This window comes from Dermochelys coriacea, chromosome 10, assembly GCF_009764565.3.
Source record: "Dermochelys coriacea isolate rDerCor1 chromosome 10, rDerCor1.pri.v4, whole genome shotgun sequence".
Lineage (NCBI taxonomy): Eukaryota > Metazoa > Chordata > Testudines > Dermochelyidae > Dermochelys > Dermochelys coriacea.
The window spans coordinates 2,065,924-2,091,296 of record NC_050077.1 but is presented as its reverse complement, the minus strand read 5'-3'; the positions used below and the strand labels follow the sequence as shown (position 1 = coordinate 2,091,296).

General features: G+C 54.3%; 2 protein-coding genes across 2 annotated transcripts; both read left to right on the top strand.

The window, feature by feature from the left end:
* The first annotated feature begins 12,223 nt into the window (after positions 1–12,223).
* LOC119862601 (ras-related protein Rap-2c-like) lies at positions 12,224–14,978 on the top strand. Its single transcript, XM_038419583.2, has one exon. It carries the CDS (start codon positions 12,314–12,316, stop codon positions 12,932–12,934), a length of 621 nt encoding a protein of 206 aa, XP_038275511.1. The 5' UTR covers positions 12,224–12,313; the 3' UTR covers positions 12,935–14,978.
* A 1,867-nt stretch (positions 14,979–16,845) lies between these two features.
* On the top strand, positions 16,846–25,290 carry PLK1 (polo like kinase 1). The gene is made up of 10 exons (XM_038420714.2): positions 16,846–17,396; positions 17,964–18,132; positions 18,567–18,711; positions 19,830–19,923; positions 20,597–20,816; positions 21,750–21,908; positions 22,146–22,223; positions 23,217–23,371; positions 23,897–24,079; positions 24,596–25,290. The coding sequence occupies exons 1-10, from the start codon at positions 17,001–17,003 to the stop codon at positions 24,800–24,802; spliced, it is 1,806 nt and encodes a 601-aa protein (XP_038276642.1). The 5' UTR covers positions 16,846–17,000; the 3' UTR covers positions 24,803–25,290.
* The last annotated feature ends 83 nt before the right edge of the window (positions 25,291–25,373 follow it).

Here is a 25,373-nt window from a genome sequence, read left to right as displayed (position 1 = left end):
TTCTCATGGAGCGGAGATGGGAGCAGGTGCCTAGTACCCACCTGGGCCTTAGAATGGTCCTCCCTAAAATCTGATTTTTAACTGGCAATTTTCCCATGTCTTTTAAACCCAAGCCAAAGTCTGGGCCCTCTCCTTGGAGTGCACAAGAGCAAGGTGCTGCAGAGTGAGCTCTCCTCAGGAGGGGCACTCAGGTGATGGCTGGCCCCATTACAGGCCCCAAGCTTTGCGGTGCTTGGTGTTCACAACTGCAGCTGAATGAATGGCAGCTGCGAGTGCTCAGAACCTCTGAAAACCAGGTGGTTGGGGCTGCAGGGAGCAGGGGCTGTGACAATCTGGGTACAGGAAGTGAAGGCAAGTGGGTGCCTATGGAGGGGCTAGGGAAGGGGGGGCAAGGGCACAATAGGCCCTGCACGCTGCATGTAGCAAAGGCCGCACCATCACAGTCACCACCTGCCAAGACTCGGGCTCTAAAACCGTCTCTCCAACTCCACGGAGGGAGAAGAGACCAGCCGTGAGAGGCGAAACCTGAGCCCTCGTTCCGGGCAGAGGGGAATCAATATGGATAGGTGCCGCCAGCAGCCCCACGTACAGGGGATTATCTGTACCTGCGGGATCCGCCAGAACAGCCCTCTGCACGTTCCACAGGCCCTAGGCTCAGATACCCCAGCGGCCTAGGGTGCGTTACAGGGCTGGGAGCCTGACTCACCCCAGGCCACGGTTTCCCATCTGTACACAGAGAATAGCGACACTTGACCCCTTTAAAAAAAAAAAAAAAAGGAGTACTTGTGGCACCTTAGAGACTAACAAATTTATTAGAGCATAAGCTTTCGTGAGCTACAGCTCACTTCATCGGATGCATTTGGTGGAAAAAACAGAGGGGAGATTTATATACACACACAGAGAACATGAAACAATGGGTTTATCATACACACTGTAAGGAGAGTGATCACTTAAGATAAGCCATCACCAACAGCAGGGGGGGGAAAGGAGGAAAACCTTTCATGGTGACAAGCAAGGTAGGCTAATTCCAGCAGTTAACAAGAATATCTGAGGAACAGTGCGGGGTGGGGTGGGGGGAGAAATAACATGGGGAAATAGGCTTGAATAGAGACTGGGAATGGATGAGTCATTACACAAAGTAAAACTAAGTTAATTGTATCCAGTTTGCAAATTAATTCCAATTCAGAGGTCTCTTGTTGGAGTCTGTTTCTGAAGCTTTTTTGTTGAAGGATAGCCACTCTTAGGTCTGTAATCGAGTGACCGGAGAGATTGAAGTGTTCTCCAACTGGTTTTTGAATGTTATAATTCTTGACGTCTGATTTGTGTCCATTCATTCTTTTACGTAGAGACTGTCCAGTTTGACCAATGTACATGGCAGAGGGGCATTGCTGGCACATGATGGCCTATATCACATTGGTAGATGCGCAGGTGAACGAGCCTCTGATAGTCTGCGAATACAGACTAACACGGCTGCTACTCTGAAACTTGACCCCTTTAGACACTTTGAGCTGGATGGGAAGCACTAGGCAAGAGTTCAGCTCTGCTCCACTCCGCAGCGTGTGTGACAGCTCCTGCTCTGTGCCCCAGCCACACAGGACACGACTCAGACTGCTCCCCGCCCGGGGACTTGGTGCGTTAAGTAGCCTAGGGCTGTACAGCCTTTAGCTCTGCAGGTCCTGGCCTCTGTCCCCGGCAGCGCCCAAGAGGACAGCAGTGGAGAGTTCAGGCAGGGATGTCTGGCAGATTCCCCTCCGTGAGAAAGGGGTATAATGGCTACAAAAAGAGTTGGGTCATTTTCCTTCTTCCCCATGAGATGGGAACAGGGCTGGGGATAGAGCCAGACTGAGCAGGCATCTTTCGTAAAGGAGCAACTAGAAAACCTACGGAGATGCCAGTGTACATGCCAGGCATTCGAAGAGATTGAGTCCCCTCCGTCATCCGTAGAGGGAGCAAGACTCTATTGCCCCCTTCTGCCAGACCTGGCAGAAATCAGGGATCTGACCTAGGTAGGTAGCATGGCACAGTGCCGTTGGGAGAAGGCAAACTCGTGTGTGTGTGTGTGTGTGTGTCGGTGTCTGTGTCGGGGGGGGGGGAAGGGGAGGGGTACTGCTGCTTGGGAGAAGACTCCCTGCAATGAAGACAGCAGGAAATGTGTCCTAAAGGCACCAGGAGAACTTTTTAATTATCCTCTAATTAAAAACAACCCCAGACTCTCCTGTCACAACGTTTTGCTCAACCTGCAGCCCTGATTTGCCCTGGCAAAGTCCAGCCTATTTGTTATTGTTTCATTCTCCAGTAATTAAAGCAGGCCCAGATGCTGCTCCCCCGAATGTCAACACCCAAAGGTAAATACAGGGTGGGGGAAATGGAAAAAGCAACAAACCCCTGCTCACAACAGCCGGACTCTTGCTCTTTATAAACACCAGCCAGGCTGGGGTTGGGGCCCCGTAGTCAGGCCCTGCCAGGGGTCATAAAAGGGACAATAAAGCTGAGCTGAGTTATCTCTTCTCTCCATGGAAAGAGATAATGATTTACTGAGACATGAAAACAGCCAGGGACCTGGAAAACAAAATGACTGGCTCAGGGGGACCCAGGGATCAGGCTGCTTAGGGCCTGGATGCCCAAACCCTGGAAACAAACAGCACCATCAGTTGCCATCCTGCCTGGCGATCTCTGCCGAGAGGCCAAGGAACCTGGGGGCACCTCTAGGTCAGTGCTGAGGCACCCTGGTGTGTGGGTGTCACTTGCGAGGTCACTGTCTATGCTGCTGTTGTTTTGTGCATCATAAGGAGTTGTCAGGCCCCAGGGCTGCCAATCCGGCCCCTTCCACTGTGATGTATTGGTAAGATTATGGTAGTGCTCAAAGTGCCTTGGATCGAGTGCGCCAGCCCTGGACTCCCTTTCCTTCCGCCTCCAGGAGACGGGGCCTCAGACCTTGTTCTAACCGTGTCTCTCAGCATCCCTGGGCCTCTCTTGTCCTTCTCTGGCCCCATCACAGCAGTGTCGGCAGCTCGCAGACATTCATGTACTGATCGCCGCTGAGCGAGGCAGTGACCTGCCCACACATGAAGTCTGTGGATCCCAATCCAGCGCCTTAACCACAGGGCTGTTCTGCCACCTGTGTGAGTGAATCTCTCTCCTGTTCTGGTCACTGGGGATTAAGCACAAGCATTTTGATAGCACCCCAGATCACAGGTAGTAATGCTCCCCTCGCTGTGCGGCTGCCGCAGGGCTGAGCCGGACCAACAGGCGGCTCGCCACAGGCCTGAGTCATGCTTAAATGCCAGGGGTCTGACTGGTGCACAGTTCGCTGTAGGGGCTTCTCTGTAGTGTATGCACCATACTCCAGACCTTCTAAGTGCTTTGCAGGCATTCTGCCCGAGACGCATACTCCTGCCCCAAGCAGCTTGCAAGCTAAAGGGAGCTCTGACTAGTGAAGGCAGGAGGGAGAAGGTGGTCTTGGCTGCAGGTGACATGGGGTTTCTACACCTTCTCAGGTATTACTGCAAAAAGGTCCAGCTTGCCAGGGAGATCACGGAGCCTGGAGCACGTAGCTGAGCTGAGCTCTCCAGCCGGGGCTTTGGCTTGGGGCCATCCTGCCTTGCTTGGGGTTATCCCTGCCATTGTGTTTTTGACATGCCCATGTACAGCACGAGCTCTGGAAAGTGCTGAGCTCTAGAACCGGCTCTGCACAAATATTATTGTCGAGCAAGAGAGCACTGCGGGGGGGCTGGGCTTTCTGGGGCTGCTCCCACTGCCGCAGGCCAGCCAGAAGAGGGTTTGGAAGGGCTGAAATATCTCATTTGCTGTTTGCTGTGGGGATCCTGACAGGGAAGAATATGGCTGAGCAGCTGAGCCCCAATCCTGAGGTATGGCATCCACCTTTCAATATCTTGGGACAGTAGGTAGCTGTTATATGGATCAGCTCTATACATAAACCCAGTCCTCCCCTACTGTGATCAGAACACTCCCTGCCACATTCACCAATCTATCGAAGACAGTGGAATATAAACCAGAGCTTCCCCACTTGCTCTTATTTGTGGGAATGTCCTGACTTTGCTGGAGTGACCTTGTGTTCTGCAGTGGCACCAGGTCTCAGGACTGCATGCAGAGCCAATAAAGTATCCCCACTTGTAATGCTACAGTGAAAAGTGATGCTGTTTGGCCGGAATGGGGAACAGTGCAATAAGATCCTGATGCAACAGCCCGAGGTCAGTGACACAGCATCTGGGTGCACGGGCTCGTTCCCTGTAGCTCCATTTGTCCCACCAGATCCTGGGAAGCCCTAGGGCTCAGCTGGAGGCAACCCAACCATTTCCACCTCCACAGAGGCCCCTGGCTGGGAGGGAGACCCAGATGCAGCAGCAAAAGCCAATCCATTCATAGAATCCTAGAATATCAGGGTTGGAAGGGACCTCAGGAGGTCACCTAGTCCAACCCCCTCTCAAAGCAGGACCAATCCCCACCTAAATCATCCCAGCCAGGCTTTGTCAAGCCTGACCTTAAAAACCTATAAGGATGGAGATTCCACCACCTCCCTAGGGAACCCATTCTAGTGCTTCATCACCGTCCTAGTGAAATAGTTTTTCCTAATATCCAACCTAGACCTCCCCCACTGCAGCTTGAGACCATTGCTTCTTGTTCTGTCGTCTGCCACCAGTGAGAAAAGCCGAGCTCCATCCTCTTTGGAACCCCCCCCTTCAGAGAGTTGAAGGCTGCTATCAAATCCCCCCTCATTCTTCTCCTCTGCAGACTAAATAAGCCCAGTTCCCTCAGCCTCTCCATATAAGTCATGTGCCCCAGCCCCCTAATCATTTTCGTTGACCTCCGCTGGACTCTCTCCAACTTGTCTACATGCTTTCTGTAGTGGGGGCCCCAAAACTGGAATCAGTACTCCAGGTGTGGCCTCACCAACCAGTGCCGAATAGAGGGGAATAATCACTTCCCTTGATCTGCTGGCAACGCTCCTACTAATGCAGCCTTCTTGGCAACAAGGGCACACTGTTGACTCATCCAGCTTCTCATCCACTGTAATGCCCAGGTCCTTTCTGCAGAACTGTCACTTAGCCAGTCGGTCCCCAGACTGTAGCAGTGCATGGGATTCTTCCGTCCTAAGTGCAGGACTCTGCACTTGTCCTGTTGAACCTCATCAGATTTCTTTTGGCCCAATCCTCCAATTTGTCTAGGTCACTCTGGAACCTATCCCTATCCCCCAGCACATCTATCTCTCTCCCCAGCTTAGTGTGATCTGCGAACTTGCTGAGGGTGCAATCCATCCCATCATCCAGATCATTAATGAAGATGTTGAACAAAACCGGTCCCAGGACTGACCCCTGGGGCACTCTGCTTGATACCAGCTGCCACCTAGACATCGAGCCATTAATCACCACCTGTTGAGCCCGACGATCTAGCCAGCTTTCTGTCTGCCTTATAGTCCATTCATTCAATCCATACTTCAACTTGCTGGCAAGAATACTGTGGGAGACCGTATCAAAAGCTTTGCTTAAGTCAAGGTATATCACATCCACTGCTTTCCCCGCATCCATAGAGCCAGTTAACTCATCATGGAAGGCAATCAGGTTGGTCAGGCATGATTTGCCCTTGGTGAATCCATGCTGACTGTTCCTGATCACCTTCCTCTCCTGCAAGTGCTTCAAAATGGATTCCTTGAGGACCTGCTCCATGATTTTTCCAGGGACTGAGGTGAGGCTGACTGGGCCGTAGTTCCCCAGATTCTCCTTCTTCCCTTTTTAAAAGATGGGCACTACATTAGCTTTTTTTCCAATCGTCCGGGACCTCCCCCATCTCGACGATCTCATGATCACTGCTGGCCAGGTTGCCACCCACTTCTACTTCCCCTACCAATTCTTCCCTGTTTGTGAGCAGTAGGCCAAGTGGAGAATGGTCCCTGGTTGGTTCCTCCAGCACTTGTGCCAGGAAGTTGTCCCCAAAACTCTCCAAAAACTTCCTGGATTGTCTGTGCATTGCTGTATTGCTCTCCCAGCAGATGTCAGGGTGATTGAAGTCCCCCATGAGAACCAGAGTCTGTGATCTGGAAACTTCTGCTAGTTGTCTGAAGAAAGCCTCGTCCACCTCATCCCCCTGGTCCAGTGGTCTATAGCAGACGCCCACCACGACATCACCTTCGTTGCTCTTGCCTTTAAACTTAACCCAAAGACACTCAACAGTCTTTTCTCCAGTTTCATACTGGAGCTCTGAGCAATCATACTGCTCCCTTACAGACAGTGCAACTCCTCCACCTTTCCTCCCGTACCTGTCCTTCCTGAACAGTTTATACACATCCATGACAGTGCTCCAGTCATGTGAGTTACCCCACCAAGTCTCTGTTATTCCAATCACATCATAGTTCCTTGACTGTGCCAGGACTTCCAGTTCTTCCTGCTTGTTTCCCAGGTTTCTTGCGTTCGTGTACATGCACCTAAGATAACTAGCCGATTGCCCTGCTTTCTCAGTATGAAGCAGGAGGCCTCCCCTGTTACACCCTCCTCCTTGTGTTTCCTCCCGGTATCCCACTTCCACACCTAGCTCTGGGCTTAGGTCTCCATCCCCAGGCAAACCTAGTTTAAAGCCCTCCTCACTAGGTTAGCAGCCTACCTGTGAAGATGCTCTTCTCTCTCTTCATTAGGTGGATCCCATCTCTTCTTAGCAATCCTTCTTCCCGGAACAACATCCCATGGTCGAAGAATCCAAAGCCCTCTCTCTAGCACCATCTGCACAACCATGCATTTACCTCCACAGTTCGATGGTCCTACCTGACTTTTCCACCAAATGCATCCGATGAAGTGAGCTGTAGCTCACGAAAGCTTATGCTCTAATAAATTTGTTAGTCTCTAAGGTGCCACAAGTACTCCTTTTCTTTCTACCTGACATGGGCAGTGGATGAACCCCTGGATTGGGGAGGCTAGGGGAGCCCCGCCCCTTCTGCCTGAGGCCCCACCCCTTCTGCACTCACCGGAGCCCAGCCCCCACTGTGGCCGCTGGCCCTTGCCCAGTTCCCCCATGCCCCCCCGCCCACTGTGGCTACTGGCCTCTGCCCCAGGCTAGTGCCCCCGGCCCTTGAGCATCAGGCAGCACAGCCTGGGCTGCACCACCTGGCTCGACCCCCCGCCCCTGAAGGCACTCCCTGGTCAAGCTGCCAGCCCCAGCACTGGGCAGGCAGCACAGCCAGAGCACTGGGCGGGCAGTGTGGCCCCAGCGCTGGGAGGACAGGCGGCGTGGCACGGCTCCGGGGGAGCACCGCAGCCCCCAGCCTGCCTTCGCCAGCCTCTGACACCAAGGGAACAGCAGGGTGGGCCCTGGGGGTGGAGCATGGGCAGGGGGACATCAGGCTATTTGGGAAGGCAAAGCCTTCCCGTGCCTATGATACCTGCTACCCATACACCTGGGCCTTTTCCTTCCACAGGGAGGATGGACGAGAACACAACTTGTGCCCCAAACTCCTGTATCCTTCTTCCCAGAACCACATAGTCTGCAGTGACCTGCTCAAGGTCATTCTTGGCAGTATCATTGGTGCCCACGTGGAGAAGTAGGAAGGGGTAGCAGTCTGAGGGCTTGATCAGTCTTGGCAGATGCTCCGTCACATCCTGAATTCTAGCTCCAGACAAGCAGCACACTTCTCGAGTCTCCCAGTCAAACTGCCTTCCATAGAAACCCCCCTCTGCAAGCATGTAAAGGACACAGACCTGGCAAGGAGTGTGCACAGAGATCACAGCAAATCAGGGGTCAGCCTGTGGGAGGGGAAGTAGTGGCACCCTCCTCAAGCTCTGCTCACAACCCCCGAGCAGCTGGGTGTTTCTGCTAAAGATCAGCAGGGAAATAATCAACAATGTCGACATTTAAGAGTATAAGATTTTCAAAGGCCCCGACAACAGATAGGCACCTACCTTTCCAATCAAATTCCAAGGCAGCTAGGTGCCTGACAGCCATTTGTGCCTTGGGAAAAATCTTTCCCTGAATGGTCATCTTTATGGCCCAGAGTTAACAGTTCACCGAGATGGCCATGGCAGTTCACATCACCCCAGCTCCAAATGCTGAACCGCTGGTGTGTAGCCTTAGCAACTGGCTTAGAAAATTGTGATGGAAAAGCAATCCTTCCCTCAAATGTGATACCTGAGTACAGGACAGCTTGCATTGCTTTCCATGGCCATTGCTCCAGCCAGTGGGCGTCACAAGCTCAGAGCCCCGTCTGCCTCCTTTGCCAGGAGTTAGGCCTGGAGACCCACAAAGTGGCAGGTCTGACCACTGGCCATTACAGGGCCCTGCCCCCATCACCAAACTCCTTCATGTGCAGTCCCCCCTCCATCCCCGTCCCCTGGTGCAGCGGTCTCCCTGTGCTCTTAACACCTTCCATCCCAATAGGTCCGTCTGTAGGCTCAGGCCCCAGTTCTCCTCTCACTTGCACCTCTGTGAACCAGCACGAGAGAGGAGAACAAGGCTCACAGCCTGGATCCAGGTCACATTTGGGACGGATCTTCCCAACCAGGGAGGCTAAAATAGAAACCATCACTGTGACACTTAGATTCTGAGGAAGCTGATGGACCCACCGGAGTTGGGCTGGGGCCATGCCCCTCCAGAGATGGCTCAATGTGAGCCTTGGGCAGAGGGTATCATCTTAAGTCTCCCTGGAGCAGTGGCAGGATCCAGTTGGGGTTCATTGGGCTCCATCTGCTGAGGCTGATGGATGGATACACAACTTGACCCACAGTTTGCCACCTCCTTCCCTCCTGCCATTAACCAGTTAATCTCCTGCTGTTTGGGCAGCCATGGCATTTGCCTCCACACGCTGACTAATGAAAACTGTTTCTCATTAATTCTGCAGGTAAATATTTGAGCAGGAACAGAGAGTGCTGGGAGCCTGGAGAGTGAGTTTCCTGCCGAGAGTGAAAACCCCACAGCAAACAACAGCTGTGAGAACGTATGAGCCATCTAAAGGAACCCCTGCCAGCAGAACCACCCCAAGAGCAGGGGACTCAGCAGGTCCACAGGGGAATGAGCAACAGGGACTCTCCAAACTGAGCTAGATGGGGCTTTAGAACAAGAAATACCTGCTAGGGAAACTATCAAACTCAGAGCCCCAGTGCAATGGCAATGCCCAAGGGGACCAAAACGAAATGTCCCACTCTCTACAGGACAAGCATCAACATGAGGGGTAGGTCAGAAAATAAACAGTGGTGTTGTAGCTGTCTTGGTCCCAGGACATTAGAGAGACAAAGTGGATGAGGGAATATCTTTCAGTGGACCTCAGAGCCCTTAATTTATGGGCAACAAGGGAAGGCCCAGAAGGAGTTGTAAAAAAATAAATACTGATTCTGTTTGGTTTTTACATGAGAAATCCAAGTCTCCTCTGCCCTGGAAGCTCAAAGCCTGGAAGCCAAACTACCAAGAAGGGGAGAGCGTTTCAGCCAGACTATATTTTTGTTTACACATCTTTACCTGAAATGCCTAGTACACTCTTGGGAGAAAGGGTGTCTTTAATCGAAGGGATGAGGTGTTAACTCTTTACAGGCATGGGAGAGCTCCCAATATACACGTTAGACCTCCACCAAGTCCTTCACCAGAACCCTGGGAGGCCAGACTTGACATTCTGGATCTCCCGACTAAAAAATGAGCAGAAAAATACCTGGAGGAAGGGGTCTTTTCCAGCTTTCACCCCATTAAAAAACTACAAACAACTAAAAAGGGCAAACACCTAATCCTTAAATTAATTTCCTTTGCAAGTCACCTTTAAAGCATCCCCATCCTCTAAGTCGTGGCTGAGAGAGCTTTTCTCCTAATGTCAAACTAAATGAGAAATGAAATATTTAAGAAAAAAATCATTTAAATTGAAGGAGACGTGATGAGCTCAAAGGACTGGAAACAGGCTACAGAGTCTCTCCTGTCTAGTTTCAGAGTAGCAGCCGTGTTAGTCTGTATTCGCAAAAAGAAAAGGAGTACTTGTGGCACCTTAGAGACTAACACATTTATATGAGCATAAGCTTTCGTGAGCTACAGCTCACTTCATCGGATGCATTCATACATACATACAGATCTGTATGTGACCCACACGAGGGGCTCAGCTAAAAGCTGCTCATTTGGGGTGTCAGCTGGGCCATGCTGTAGGACCAGGCAGGGCCACACTCCCAAGCAGCGGTGCTCTGCCGGTGATGGTGGGGACCCATCCAGAGTCTGGGGGCAGCACCTTCCCCCTGAACATGTTCTCACAGGGCACTGTGCCCAACAGCTGGTCACGCTGGCTGTCCACAATCAGTGCAGTTACTTTTCTTCAAGGTCAGGTTTGCTTCAGCCTCCCCTTGTTTACTCTTCCCCTCAGCAATTCTCTCCCCCACTCTTCTGTTCTGCTCTTTCCTTTCCCATCATCCTCTCTTCTCATCCCGTAAGCCCCTCACTCTTCCTTCCAAAGCTCATCCCTATTCCCTAATGGAGCATCAAGGCCACCCCTGTTTCCTCAGCTCCCTGTAGGTGTTTCCCAGGTGGAAAGGAGAAATATCAACTGGATTCATTCCTTTGCCCCTTGTTCATGCCCACCATGATGTGGGAGGTGGGCATGTTAAACCGTAACACAGCACTGGGGGTAGCTGATAACTTCACGGAAAACCTTTTCACAGAAAATTCCCTGAATACACCAGGGGGCTCGAATGGTGCCCTGATACACATGGGATTTGTGCACATTCAAGAGACCGTTAGGGTGCTTGTTATATTAACATCAATTATCAGGACCTCTGTTCTAAAAGATCTGCTCTCCTAGAAGACACAGAGGGTATCAAACAAGTAGTCCCCTAAATCCTCCATGTTCTGTCCCATATATTGCATCATGATGTTGCATCGTTACAGGGGGATGATATTTAGATTGTCACAGTAAGGTCATATTGCAAAAACACATGTGCAAAACCAACATCAATACTGCAACCTCCCCTCCCCACAACACGCAGAGAGTCCCCCAGTATATGCCCAAAGCACTGATGGGAGAGTCCCAGCTTGGGTCAGGGCAGAGACCCTTCCTGCAGCCTTGAGGCTATTTGAGCTTATGGAGGTTCCCGCTAGCACCCCCAGACACACAAAACCACCCCAGCCCCCAACAGACCCTGCTCCCCCTACCTGCTGTTGTCTTCTGAGGAGACTGGGAGACTCAGAGGCACCACAACCCTGGTGTCTTCAGGGTCAGCTGTTGAGACCTGCTGCCCCCTCCCCCCCAGCATCTGACATGGTGGAGAAGAGGCCTGCTCTGCCCTGTGGCATGGGACCCCCATTTCTCTCTCTTCCCCTTAAGCTCAGACTCCCCTAGCATCACCTCCCCCCAGGCGTGGAGAGTTCGGGTGCTTTGACACCCAGCTATGGCCTAGCTCTCCTGGAGAAGGGGCAGCAAAGGGCAGCTCCCTGTACCCACCCCCCCAGGCCGGGCACTTCCCTACCCAGCATGTGGGGTCCCACAGGCAGCCCCTGGGGCTTCTCGCAGCCAGCTGTGCGGCAGAACAGCGCCCAGGCTCGGTCCCTGGCTCATGAACCCGCTACACCTCGCTCCCCAAGGCATTGCCCCAGCGACCCTCCCCGCACCCTGCTCCCTGTTGGCCGAGGGCTGCGGTTCTCTCCAGGGCAGTTTCCCTTAGCACCAGCCCAGGGGGCATGTGTGATGGGGCGCAGGCAGGTGGGGGGCTGGCCGGGGGACCCCCCTGCCCCCCCGCGGGCAGCGACGCTCCAGGCCTTGGGAGCCAAAGAATCAAACTGGATATGATGGAAACCGCTTCAAGCCAGGGCTGCGGCAGCCCCCCCAGCCCCTTACCCGGGGCATTGACCGAAGGACCCCACCCAGTGTCCCGCAGGGAACGTCCAGCCCAGCTCCCCGCGCTGGGCCCGGCTCCGTTACAACGGCTGGACGCGGCTTGGCTCCGGGCTCCGGCCGGCGCCGCGGGAAGGGGCCGCCCCGTGTTTGCAAAGACGCCCAGGCCCGGCGGAGGCGCAGCGCCCGGCCCGGCCCGGGAGCGCCCCCTGGCGGCTCTGAGGGGACGCAGCCCGAGGCAGCTCCAGGGGCTTGGGGCGGCACCTGCGCCCCCCGTTCCGCGCCCCCCGGCAGCCGCTGACATTCGCCCTCGGGCGGGGCCCGCAGGGGACGGTCCCCGGCCGAGTCCGGCCCGAGCGCCTCCCCTGCGGGCGGATTGGCTGCCGGCGGGAGCCCGGGCGGGCGGCTATAAAGCGGCGGGCGCGGGCGGCTCCCTGCAGGTGCCCGGCGGGCTCTGGCGGCGAGAGGGTCCCAGCGCGCTGCCCCCGGGAGGAGTCGGACGCTGCCCGGACGCCCCGCATGGCTCTGTGCCCGGCGCCCGAGGCCCGGGTGCGCCTGGTGCTCTTCGGGGCGGCGGGCGTGGGCAAGACGGCGCTGATCCGCCGCTTCCTGCAGGACACGTTCGAGGCGCGGCACCGGCGCACGGTGGAGGAGCTGCACCTGCTGGAGCTGGAGCTGGAGGCGGGCTCCGGGCTGCGCCTCCGCCTGGAGATCCTGGACACGAGCGGCAGCTACAGCTTCCCGGCCATGCGGCGCCTCTGCATCCGCCGCGCCGACGCCTTCGCCCTGGTCTACTCGCTGCAGGAGCCCGACTCCTTCGCCGAGGCGCAGCGGCTGCGGGACGAGATCCTGGAGGCCAAGCGGGGCGCGGTGCCCATCGTGGTGGTGGGGAACAAGAGCGACCTGGCGCCGGGCGAGCCCGACCCGCGCATCGCCGCCGCGCAGCGGGACTGGGGCTGCCCCTGCCTAGAGGCGTCGGCCAAGCAGGGGCGCAACGTGGTCGGCCTCTTCCAGGAGCTGCTGAGCCAGGTCAACCTGCCCGGGCGGCTCAGCCCGGCCCTGCAGCGCCGCCGGCCCCAGACCTTCTCCAAGGAGCCGCCCCGCCGGAGCGGCAAGAGCCACAGCTGCGCGGTCTGCTAGGGCCCGGCGGGGCTGAGAGCGGGCCCCAGTGCCGGGCGGGAGAGGGTCCCCCAGCAGCTGGAGAGAGCCGGGCCGGAGCTGCCTGCAGGGCGCGCCTGATCCGCCCGCTGCGAGTGACCCGTTCGGGATTGTTCCCCGCGTGCCAGCGCGGGGAGGAGCGGCCTCTGCTCCCCATGTACCCGGCCTCTGCTCCCCTTGTACCCCGCCTCCAGGCGCCGGCTAGAAGGGGGGTCCCTGTCGGCGGCAGCAGCAGGCTCAGGGTGTTCCTGTGCCCTGCGTGCGCCCACGGGCGGCTCTCCAGGGCTGTGCGCTCCGGGCCTGGGGAACCCCAGCCTGGCCGAGCCGGAGAGCTTCGGGAGCAAGGGGTCGGAGCCGAGCAACGAGCCCGGCGAGAGTGCGGGGGCTGTGGCTGTCTCTCTCCCTTTTGCTGGGTTCTGAGGGCAAGGGAAGCCTCAAAGGCAGCTCCCTGCCTCTCATTAGCTTGTACCGGACCTCTGGGGATGCCGCTGGGGGTGTCCCAATCTCGGCGTCAGTAGGGTGAGCGCTCACACCGCCTCTGCCAAAGCCTGGCTTTCTCCATAATCACCTCGTCACTGAGGTTACAGGGCTCCTAAAACCAGAGCTGTAAACGGGCGGGCTCAAAAGCCGCTCCGGGCCCAGGACGTAGCTGCCAGGGGCCTGACCTTGTTCTAGGGGGTTTGCTGAGGGCAGCTGAGTTTCTAATATCGAAATAAAGCAGCTCAGCTGCTCCCACTTGGCTCCTGCAATGAGCCCCACCACTCACCTCCCTGGCACAGCGTGCCCCCCCTTCCTTGGAGGGGCCTGGTCAGCTGGGCGGGGCAGTGCTTCCTATGCAATGAAGGAGCTGCTGGGGCTCCTAAGATTTGCTTACACTCCTGCCTGACGCAGCGAGCCCAGAGGGGCCGGCCGGGGCTCAGCCCTGGCACAGACTAAGCACGGCAGAGGGGGCGGCCCTGGCCGGGAAGCCCCTCAGGCTGGGAGGCCAAATGAGCCCAGGCTCTGCGCCGCAGCTCCCCCGCCGCGCTGACAGAGAGGCGAGGATGGATGCCTCTGGCACCTCTTACTCCAGGGGAGCAGCCCCAGCCGCCTAGAAATCTAGCCAGCTGTGGGGGGAGCCTGGAAAGGTGAAGCAAGGGCGTATTGTAGAACGCGGCCCCCACCAAAACAGGGCTCCAGGAATGACACTGTAAGGGGACCAGACCTATGTTAAGCTACTTGGTCCAGGACAACTCTAGCTTCCTGTAATAAATCACTGTGTGGCACAAGTCCCTGTGTCTAAGTGCCTTGGTCCTTAAAGCTCTGCCGCCGGCTGAGGTCGGCAGAGCCCTGTTAGCAAGGGCCCGCAGCCCTGGGAGTGCTGTTCTCTAGCTCCCTGCTTCCCATACTCTTCAGAGGCTGTAGCAGCTGCTCCCTCCCCGTTAAGTGGAACCAGCTCTAATTCATGGCTCGGGGCCAAGATTTTAGGAATGTAAAAGTGCCTCAGAATCCAAACTCTGCTGCCAGTTAGTACCCACTTCTCTGCTTGGGTGCAGCTGCAGCACCTGCCCAGAGGTCTGTGTTACATGGACCCTTAGTCGGAGCTCATGCCCCTGGGAAGGGTGAGTCTGGCCTTCTTGAAAGGGATTGCTCCTATCTATTTTAGAGTTTTATGTGGCTGTGTGGCTACAGTTATGTGAACATCTTTCCCCAGAAGTCCCTGACAACTCTCTCTCTTGGGGTAAAATCATAGAATCATAGAATATCAGGGTTGGAAGGGACCCCAGAAGGTCATCTAGTCCAACCCCCTGCTCAAAATCTCTGTTTGGAATAGGGTTGGGGGTAGGGTATTTGGTTAAGGACTTGTTTAATTTCCCTTTTTGGCACTATTCTATCCCTTCGCTAACTACACAGACTGATGCAAGATAAAAACAACTCTCAAATATGGAGTCTGAGCAAGCAAATTTATGTTCACATCAATCTTACTGGAAAGAATGTTTGCATGCTTTAACCTGCACAAATGAAGACTTAGACTTGCACCTTTTAATGAATTTACTGGAGTTATTTAAATGTGAATTCAATCCATTTGAATAACATTTGGGTCTTAAATAACAAACAGGAAATTAATAGATTTTGCTGCACCAGATCAGATAATTTCATCCATCAAATCCAGCACCCACCCTTCAACAGCAGCCAGTACCTCATACCTTAAAGAAAGGGGGTAGGGGGACTCTGCATGAAAAGTTCCTTTGTGAATAATTTGTTGAATTCAAATATACGAAGACTTTGCAATAAGGCCATTTTCAAAGGGGCCAGCTCAAAATCCCTTCCCTGCCCGGGCTGCATCCTGTGGCTGTGCCTACAGCTAAACACCTAACTGCCGCTTGAGGTGCCCAAAGAGGTGATTGCTCACACTGCAGTATTATTCCTGCCTTTGTTTCAAAGCCTTATCATAGTGTGGGATGGTGGTAAATATATGATGATAATCATAAACAAAAGTACCCAACCTAAATCTACTTGAAGCCAGGGCTGAGCTGTGGAACAGTCAATTTCCAGCAGGCCCTAGACCACGTTAGTTAAATGGCTATTTACCAAGGTAGCATTTCATTAGGGTTTTTTTTTTTTTAATCCACAGTTAGAATCTACATTGGAATTGTCCTCACTCTTAGAATTTCCTCCAGTGCAGGGGGCTTTTCAAGGGCCTCTAAGTAGCAAGGTATTGATAAGCTCAGTGGGCAAAGGGAAATAATAAAAGTTAAAAGAAAAGGAGTACTTGTAGCACCTTAGAGATGCTCCTTTTATTTTTGTGAACACAGACTAACACGGCTGCTACTCTGAAGTTAAGAAAACTATTTACTGAGAGATGTCTGTTCCCCGGTAAGGCCTGAAATGCTTGAGGAGCCTATGACAGAAAGAGAAACCAAGTCCTCCTAGTGAGATGTACCCCGCAAAAGTGCCTCACTGAGAGGGCAGAAAGAAAAGGAGTACTTGTGGCACCTTAGAGACTAACAAATTTATTAGAGCATAAGCTTTCGTGAGCTACAGCTCACCAAATGCATCTGATGAAGTGAGCTATAGCTCACGAAAGCTTATGCTCTAATAAATTTGTTAGTCTCTAAGGTGCCACAAGTACTCCTTTTCTTTTTGCAAATACAGACTAACACGGCTGCCACTCTGAAACCTGTCATTATGAGAGGGCAGGGGTGACACTAGCTCCTACACTGCAGGAAGCACATCCTCAGTGAGCCCACAGCCTGTGACTAGGCTCCTGCAACCCAACAGAAGGAAGCTGTGAAAGTTCAACGCGGGAAGGGAAGGCTGATCTCATAGCTTTGCATGGGGGGGGAGGGTAGCAGGGGCTAGAGCTGCACAGCTGGGGGATGGTGGCTGGAGCACAGCTGGGCAGGGGTGGCTGGGGCTAGAGCTGCACATGGCGGGGCGGGTGGCTGGAGCACAGCTGGGCACGGGTGGCTGGGGCTAGAGCTGCATGTGGCGGGGTGGGTGGCTAGAGCTGCACGTGGCGGGGGGGTGGCTGGAGCACAGCTGGGCAGGGGTGGCTGGGGCTAGAGCTGCACGGGGCGGGGGGGGTGGCTGGAGCACGGCTGGGCACGGGTGGCTGGGGCTAGAGCTGCACGTGGCGGGGGGGTGGCTGGGGCTAGAGCTGCACGGGGCGGGGGGGTGGCTGGGGCTAGAGCTGCACGTGGCGGGGGGGTGGCTGGAGCACGGCTGGGGCAGGAGAGCTGCTTCCCGCGGGGACGACGCTGCGGGGCGAGAGCCTGTGCCCTGGAAGCGGCTCCTAGCTCGCGGCGCCGGCCGCGCCTGTCCCTTTAAACCGGGCGGGAGGGGGCGTTCCCATGGTGCCTAGCGGCGGGCGGCTTGGATTTTAAATCCTAGCAACCAATGGGGAGCGCGCTGGGGGCTCGTAACGCTCCGGCTCGAGGTTTGAAATTGTTACAGTGTCAGAGCGGCCGGCGGCGAGAGCGGGGCCCGGAGCCAGCGGGGCGCGGCGCGGGGCGAGGGCAGCGCAGGAGCCGGGCAGGGTTCGGGAGCCGCGGGCAGGGGCAGGATCATGAGCGCGGTGGCCGGGAAGGGGGCGAAGCCGCCGGGCGCGGCGGAGCCCGGGAAGGCGGCCGGGGCCGGGGCCGGGGCCGGGGCCGGGGCGGCGGCCAAGGAGATCCCCAAGGTGCTGGTGGATCCCCGCACCCGCCGGAGCTACATGCGCGGGCGCTTCCTGGGCAAGGGCGGCTTCGCCAAGTGCTACGAGATCACGGAGCTGGAGAGCCAGGAGGTGTTCGCGGGCAAGATCGTGCCCAAGTCGCTGCTGGTGAAGCCGCACCAGAAGGAGAAGATGTCCATGGAGATCTCCATCCACCGCAGCCTGGCGCACCGCCACGTGGTCGGCTTCCAGGGCTTCTTCGAGGACAGCGACTTCGTCTTCGTGGTGCTGGAGCTCTGCCGCCGGAGGGTGAGGGGGCTGCCGGGGGGGGGCGAGCCCCGACTCCGCGAGCGCTCGGCTGGGTCCGGCGCCCGCGCCCGGGGCTCTGGGGGCCGCTGCAGGTCCCTGGGCCCGGGCCGCGGGGAGCCGCGGGGGGCTGGGATGCCCGCTGTTGCCGTGGGCCGGGCCGGGGGACCCGTTCCCCGGGGGAGGGGGGAGGGGGCGGCGCGGCGCCCGGCCGGAACTCGGCACCTGTCTCCGCGTTCCACCCTGTCTGAGTGTTCCAAGCCCTTAAAGGGCCAGTAGCCCCGAGCAGCCAGGCGCGGGGAGCGGCGGGTCTCGGTAACTCTCCTCTCAGCGGAGCTAGGGCGGGGCGATGCCGGCGGGGGAGAGTCCCCAGTCGAGGCACCGGGGTGGAAGGGTGAGGGAGGCCGGATGGGTTGGGCCTGCCCCGCTGGCTGGATAAGCGGCTCCGAGGATACCTGGTTTTCAGGAGGGTGGGTTGGGATGTCTCACCTGGGACACGGATGGGATGGGGGGGGGAACTGGCTCTCAGCGGGGGGGTGCTCATGATCCTGCCTCTCTCCTGCCCCTCAGTCCCTGCTGGAGCTGCATAAGCGGAGGAAAGCATTGACCGAGCCCGAAGCTCGGTACTATCTGCGGCAAACAATCCTGGGCTGCCAGTATCTGCACGGCAACCGGGTCATCCACAGGGACCTCAAGCTGGGCAACCTCTTCCTCAACGATGACATGGAGGTGAAAATAGGTATGGACACCTGCAGGGCGCCTCCCTATCCACTTGTCTGGGCAGGGGAGAAGCTTGTCCAAGAATCTGTCACAGCCCAAGGAGCCCTTCCCTTTTCAATCTCTTGCTGCAAAGAGTCCTTGGGATGCTCTCCCTTGAGCGCTGGCTCGCTTGTAGAAAGGACAGCGGAGAGAGCAGTAGCTTCTGCTGCCACAAAACCACAGGATAGCTTCTTAACCCCCCTGTCAGAATTCTTCTCCCTTTCAGAGCGGGCTACCCTGAAACCAGCCTCTCTCAGGCCCTTTAAGACTCAATATTTGGAGGATGTTGCCTGTAATTCTGCCACTTGTGGCTCAGCAGCAAGGTCTGTGATCACTGACTGTCCACAAGCTACCACCTGAGAACTGCTGGTCTTCCTGGTGCATAACCCTAACCAACACCAACATTCTTTCAAGGTGACTTTGGCTTGGCAACCAAAGTAGAATATGATGGTGAGCGTAAGAAGACCCTGTGTGGGACACCAAACTATATAGCTCCTGAAGTGCTGGGCAAGAAGGGACACAGCTTTGAAGTGGACATTTGGTCCATCGGCTGCATTATGTAAGTTTTATGACACATCTTCAGTTTTTGTTTGTGTGCCCTTAAACTTGGGCCTGCAGTATGTAATGGGCTTAAGGCTGCTGAGATGAGCCAGCTCAGTCAACTAGACTGTGATCAGTTCCAGGTTTCAAGTTACAATTAGATTGTAAGGAGCCTTTTTCTTAAAGGAGACTCTATAAAACAAAGATGACCAATTCCAAGCCAGGACCTGCTTAAGTGCAGACTAAGGGTCCGCCAATGCAACGATGGCCCAGCTATGACATTGCAGCTGAGCCACTGTGGTGTTACAGTGCAGATGCTTTCTACATCAGCTGAAGAGTTTTTCCGTTGATGGAGTTAATCCACCTCTCGGAGGAGAGGTGAATTAGCTACATCTATGGAAGAAGTCTTCCATTGACCTAGCTGTGTCTCAACTACAGCACTTGGGCGTGACATTTTTCACAGCCCTGAGCGATGTAGCTAGGTTGATCGGATTTTTACACATAGACCGGGCCTGAGGCGCTAACTATCCTGAGACCCAGCTGTGTGCTGTTCTCTAGCTACAATGCTGCTAACATGGTTCAAATCTCTGTACGGACTGGGTCTTAAATATTACAATTTAAAATTAATGGTCTGAAAATTAGGCTGCCCTAGCAGGACTACTCCCATAAAGGCAGTAATCCAGGGGTGGAGATGGGTAATGATTCTCCACTTCCTTCATGGCTCATTTGCTTTGTAACCGGGGTTTGACTCTCTCCGGAAAAATTGCAGTGATAATCTGATCTGAGGAATTTTCTGCTTACCTTGACTTGCTAGCTGTTGTGTGCGCACCCGGCCATATGTGCACCCACTGGCATTTGCAGGCTAACTTCCTGTTCTAGGGCAGGCTATTTTGAAGCTTCTCTCTTTAAAGTCCCAAGTGCCACCTTCCAGCTGGAACTCCCTCCAGAGGGTGCCAAGTTCCAATCTCCTCCCTTAGGGAGCAGACAATTGTAATTGAAATGTCAGTTCAATTTCCAATTGTCTGCTGCCCTTCATTTCCTGGGTGTGTGGTGATTCCCCCGCTGTGAAAGACACCTCATGGGGAAATCTTGCAGTCTCCTCCTTGTGACGGGCTTTTATATATCTTAAATATGCAGGTACACTCTCCTGGTAGGGAAGCCACCCTTTGAAACCTCCTGTCTAAAAGAAACATACATCCGAATTAAGAAGAATGAGTATAACATCCCCAAGGTACGGAGCCTGCTGCAGAGGGGAGGGTTCGTCCTCCTGGTCGATCTTTGTCACCTTTGTGAAAGAACTGATATCATGAGCTGTGCAGAAGCCAAATTGCTTCTCTGGTGCCTGCTCATAACCATGGAAATGGCTTCCAGCATCCTGAGTATAGATGGGGAGATGCCAAACAAAGATCTAAATTTGTGTTAAGCCTTTCTAGGCCTTAATGCAGGGAGTGTTAACTTGAAAGCCCAAATCTCAGGGGAAGGGAGGGGGGAGCTAGCCCCCCAAACTGGCACGGAGATGCGTTACAATATTCTGTTGGGTGATATCATGGGCACATAAGGGACTCCAACTCCCTTCCTACCATTGGACTCCTTCTCCTTTGTGGCTGGACTCAGAATTTGAACTGGTCTGGGTATCAAACCCATCCCTGCTGCTGCCTGTCAGACCCTTCTGCAATCACCAATTGCACTTGCACCATAAGCTGTCACTCTGAAATAGCCATTTAGAACTCTAATCCTCCTCAGCTCCTCCAGACTTAAGTCCTGGTCTCCCAACCATGCACGCCTCTGCTTGGAGCAGGAAAGCCTCACTAGTTGTGGGGCTGACCTATCCATTGTGCACACCAGTGCTAGGTCGTGCTTATCTCCGGCCCTCACTCATGAACCCTGCCTATCCCCTCTTTCAGCACATCAACCCCGTAGCTGCTAATCTCATCCAGAAGATGCTGAGATCTGACCCCGCCACCCGCCCTACTATTGACGAACTGTTGAATGATGAGTTCTTCACATCAGGTTACATCCCCACCCGATTGCCCACCACCTGTCTAACCATCCCGCCTAGGTTTTCAATTGCCCCCAGTGGATTTGACCCGAGTGGACGGAAACCTCTTACCGCTCTCAACAAAGGTAAGATGTAGGGAGGGGGTGGGATGTAGGTTTTAACAGAGTCTGGCAATTACAAGAGAGCCCTGGGTTATAGTGGGGAGGGGGAGAAGACTAGTGTTGAGAGTAAGTTACAAATGAAAACCCTGCTTGGCCCTTGGTGACATACGGTTATGCCTAGTGAGCTCATGTGGGGATGTTGTCCTGGAAATCCAGCACTGCTCCTTGACTTGCCAGCTGTTAAGCTGGGCCTTGCAGGAGCAGTCGCTGCTCTTCTGACAGATCCCCCCCGCAGCATGGAGAGAGGGTTATCTTAAACATACTGCAAATGGAGCATCTTGGCCCCAGGACACATCCGGCCTCATGTTCCTCGCCCTCCCTGCTTCTCTGTAGTGCTCTGGCTCTGGGCAGGGCCATGCCTGAGTGAGGATGGCAGCTCACTGCTCTTCTAGCCTCACTGGGACAGCCACTGCAGAACTGGATCCTCTTCTCCCATTTGGCAATAACTTGGGAATGCCTGATTCAAGCTAAGGCCTTAGGCCAGTTTAATTCTCTAGGTGTCCTGCCACCACACAGGAGGCTCATGGCCTAAGGGAAGATGGTGTCCCCTGCAGCTCTTAACTCCGTTCTCTTCCTTCCTGCCTCTGCCCACTAGAGCGAGTGGCTAGTATCCCAAGCAGGGTAAAACCATCTCTTCCCATGAGGCATGGACGCTGACAAGGTCGTCAGTGTTAATTGCAGTAATCCTGCTCTAATGGAGCAGGCAGCTCATCAACAGGATGAAGCTGGCAGAACTTCTGTCCATTGCAGAGATGGGTGTCTGCTTCCAGCCCTATGGCTGAGTCATGCAAACTGCTGCAGCTGAGTGTGAAGGTAAATCTAGCTTCTCCTGAAACTCTGCCAGCTTTAGCCTTCATGCTAATACAGCTGTCGCCCTGCTCTTCTCCTCCGGCTCAGGCCTGGACAGCCCTGCCTTAGATAAAACCCACGAAAAGGAAGATGAAGCAGCACTGCGGGAGCTGGGAGAGCCTGTCGACTGCCACCTAGCTGACATGTTACAGCAGCTGAGCGTGGCCAACGCAGCAAAACCCTCTGAGAGGGCAGTCGTGAGACAAGGTGAGCCACAGGGATGGGCTGCCACACATCAGGGTCCCTGCACAGGATCGGACATGCTGCTTTTTGACCTCCGAACCTCCATGTGCTATGAGGTGCTTGGATTAAAAACTCCAAAGCGGAGGGTTGGCAGAGGAGCTCCTCACCCCGCCCCGGCTCCCCCTTACACCCTGCAAGTCAGCTGAGGGCTTCACATGTTGCTTTACAAACGTTATCTAACAAACCCCATTTCTGTTGCAGAGGAGGCTGAAGATCCTGCCTGCATACCCATCTTCTGGGTTAGCAAATGGGTGGACTACTCGGACAAGTACGGATTAGGTAGGGAGCGTCTTGGCATTGCCAGCTGCCGAGTTCACTTCAGCAGCTTCCCAGGGGAGGGTGAGATCCAAGGGCCCAGGCTGCAAAGCGTCCATCTGATGTAGTTGGTTCTTTGACTGACTGACAGGGTGTGTGTGTGTGCAGTGCCTCAGATGTCACGGTCTGTGAGAGCAGCACAAAATACTCAGCTGATTGAAGGAATCATTAACCTCCTGCGCCAATCTCTTAGTCTAAAGAGCATAGGATTTCAGATCCGCATCCTGGCAGGCACTGAACACCATATGCCCCAGTGAACACATGGTGGGGTGGGGTGCGGGGCCTGGTGTGAAGGTGCTGACCAATGAGGCCAGCTGAGACAGCATTGGCATTCTAAGGTGGGCAATACAATGGAGAGGGAAGCTCACTGTGCATTCATTTGTTACATGATTAACTCTGCAGGGGACATTTCCCCACATAGTCCTTTGAGAACAGGAGCTCTACACCAGTGGTTCTCAATCAGGGGTATGCAAAGGTTTTCCAGGGGGTACATCAACTCCTCTAAATACATAGCCTGTTGTAAAACTAGGCAAATAAAAAGCACTAGCAAAGTCAGTACAAACTAAAATGTCATACAGCCTTGTTTATACTGTTCTATATACCATACACAAATGTAAATTTCAATATTGATGTTCCAATTGATTTATTGAATAATGTATGGTAAAAATGAGTCAGCAAGGTTTCAGTAACACGGTGCTGAGACACTTTTGTATTCTTGTGTCTGATTTTGTAAGCAAGTAGTTTTAAAGTGAGATGAACCTTGGGGTACACAAGACCAATCAGACTCCTGAAAGGGGTATGGTCTGGGAAGGTTGAGAAGCACTGCTCTAGACACTTAGTGGCACCACGGTCAGCCAGAGTGGGAGCCTTCTGCTAAGGCACTGTTACAGCTTATAGTATCCCAAGTCTGGAGACATTCAGTGTTTGGAGATCTAATACATTCCCTTCTCTAACCAGGCTACCAGCTGTGCGATAACAGTGTTGGGGTTCTCTTCAATGACTCGACCCGTCTCATTATGTACAACGATGGGGACAGCCTACAGTACATTGAGCAAAACAGCACCGAGTCCTACTTCACTGTGAGATCCTACCCCTCTACGTTGACTAAGAAGGTCAGTCACTCTGGAGATGCAAATTTAACAGCAGCTAGGAGCTACTGTCTATTAACAATGTTGTCCTCCTCCTACCCCTGTTCCCTGGCCTCACTGGGTCTGAACTGGAAACCCACCTGGGCTGTGAAGGGCTATCTAAGGAGACAAATCACAATCACCATATCTAGGGTGTGGCTAGAGAGGCTACGTCTTTGCTTTCCCCCCCCGCCCCCCCCAAAAAAAAAAGCACTGGCAGCAGTTCAGGTTCAGTTTCCACTTTGTAAAAAACCCAGTGTGAATGCAGTTTCACAGAAATATTAACAATAGTTCTCTGCAATGCCAAAAACAACCTGGACTAAACCCATGAAGTGAGGCCAGGTATAACAACCAATCTAGGTTCCTTATCCAAGCACACTGTTCTGGTTGGTTTACATCTTGCAATAACCAGTTGGGCCATGCAGCTATGGAAGCAGACACTGCCTTGGAAGTATGATCTTCCCCACACAGCCCAGTTCATCCTGCTAACCCATGTAGCTGTCTCTGTAGATAACACTACTGAAATACTTCCGGAATTACATGAGTGAGCACCTGCTAAAGGCTGGAGCCAACATCACGCCCCGGGAGGGGGATGAGCTGGCACGCCTCCCATACCTCCGCACGTGGTTCCGGACTCGCAGTGCCATCATCCTGCACCTGAGCAACGGCACTGTGCAGATCAACTTCTTCCAGGTGAGACAGCTGCTCGCATGGTAGCAGGAGCAAAACCTCCAGTGTCAGCAGTTCACCAACCACTTTGGGGGCCATTGTAACACGCAGAAAGATAATATCAGATGGTCACAACTTAAGCCAGATTTCAGAGCAGCTGACCAAGGACAGGAAGGCCCCTTAGTCCATTTTCCCAGTACCTGAGCCACCCAGACTCCCTGGCATTGCTCACTAATCAAGGCTATTGTGCCTTATTAATCCTTAGTGCTGCTGTTTTCCAGGTAGCCTGTGCAGATCTGGCTGGCCATGTGGTGCTGGCTACCTTTGTTGTCACTTGCTGAAATCCTTTAAAAGAGAGAAATGCAATAGGTGCTTTCCTGGTCCTGCTTCTCCATGGCAACAGAGACAGGCAAGGTGATTCTAACTGGGGTGCACACAGGATGTTCACCTAGGATAGTCTGAGGACCCCCGTGGCTAGCTGTGAACTAGTGGGCTCAGCCTGCCGAGGGACCTCTCAAGCTCTACGCATTCTCTCTTTAGGACCACACTAAAATCATCCTATGCCCCTTGATGGCTGCAGTTACGTACATCGATGAGAAACGGGACTTCCGCACATACAAGCTGAGCCTGATCGAGGAGCATGGCTGCTGCAAGGAGTTGGCCAGCCGGCTACGCTACGCCCGCACCATGGTGGAGAAGCTGCTCAGCTCCAAGTCTGGCTCTGCCCGTGTGAAGCCCTCTGCTTAGAACCCGGCTGTAATGGACTGTCCGTGCCAAACTGTTACAGCCTCGGATGGAGGGGCCTCTGCAACACCCTCCTGTCAAACTGTAACCTCCCACCAGCTGGGCCACCTCGCTGCTGCCACATGCTGTCAGCTGCATGGGAGCCACAGGAGGGACCACTGCTGAGGAACTGGTGCATCTTTATGCAGTGGCTAGACTGGCCGCTCAACACCCATTAGGAAGTTGATTTTATTGAATATCTAGTTTTTCTAACTGTCAAATCCCCCCAGCCCTTGAGTTGTTTCCATGGCCTTGACACAGCCTCCTGTGGAGAACAGAGCATGGGCGGGGCAGCGTTCTGTAAGTTATTTGTATGTTTGTGATGCTCTGGGGCTCCCTTCCCCCTCCTGTAGGGACTGTAAGATATTTAATATGCTCACATGCTGAGTCTGAGCAATCAGCCTTTTAATATTGAAACTAATCTGCACCAAATTAAACTCTTGTATATTACATAACTTGATTAAAGACTGGTCTCTGCAGTTCCCTCCCTCCCGGCATCTCTCTAGGTCCCCCCTAGTGTGCAGGGGCCCCACTC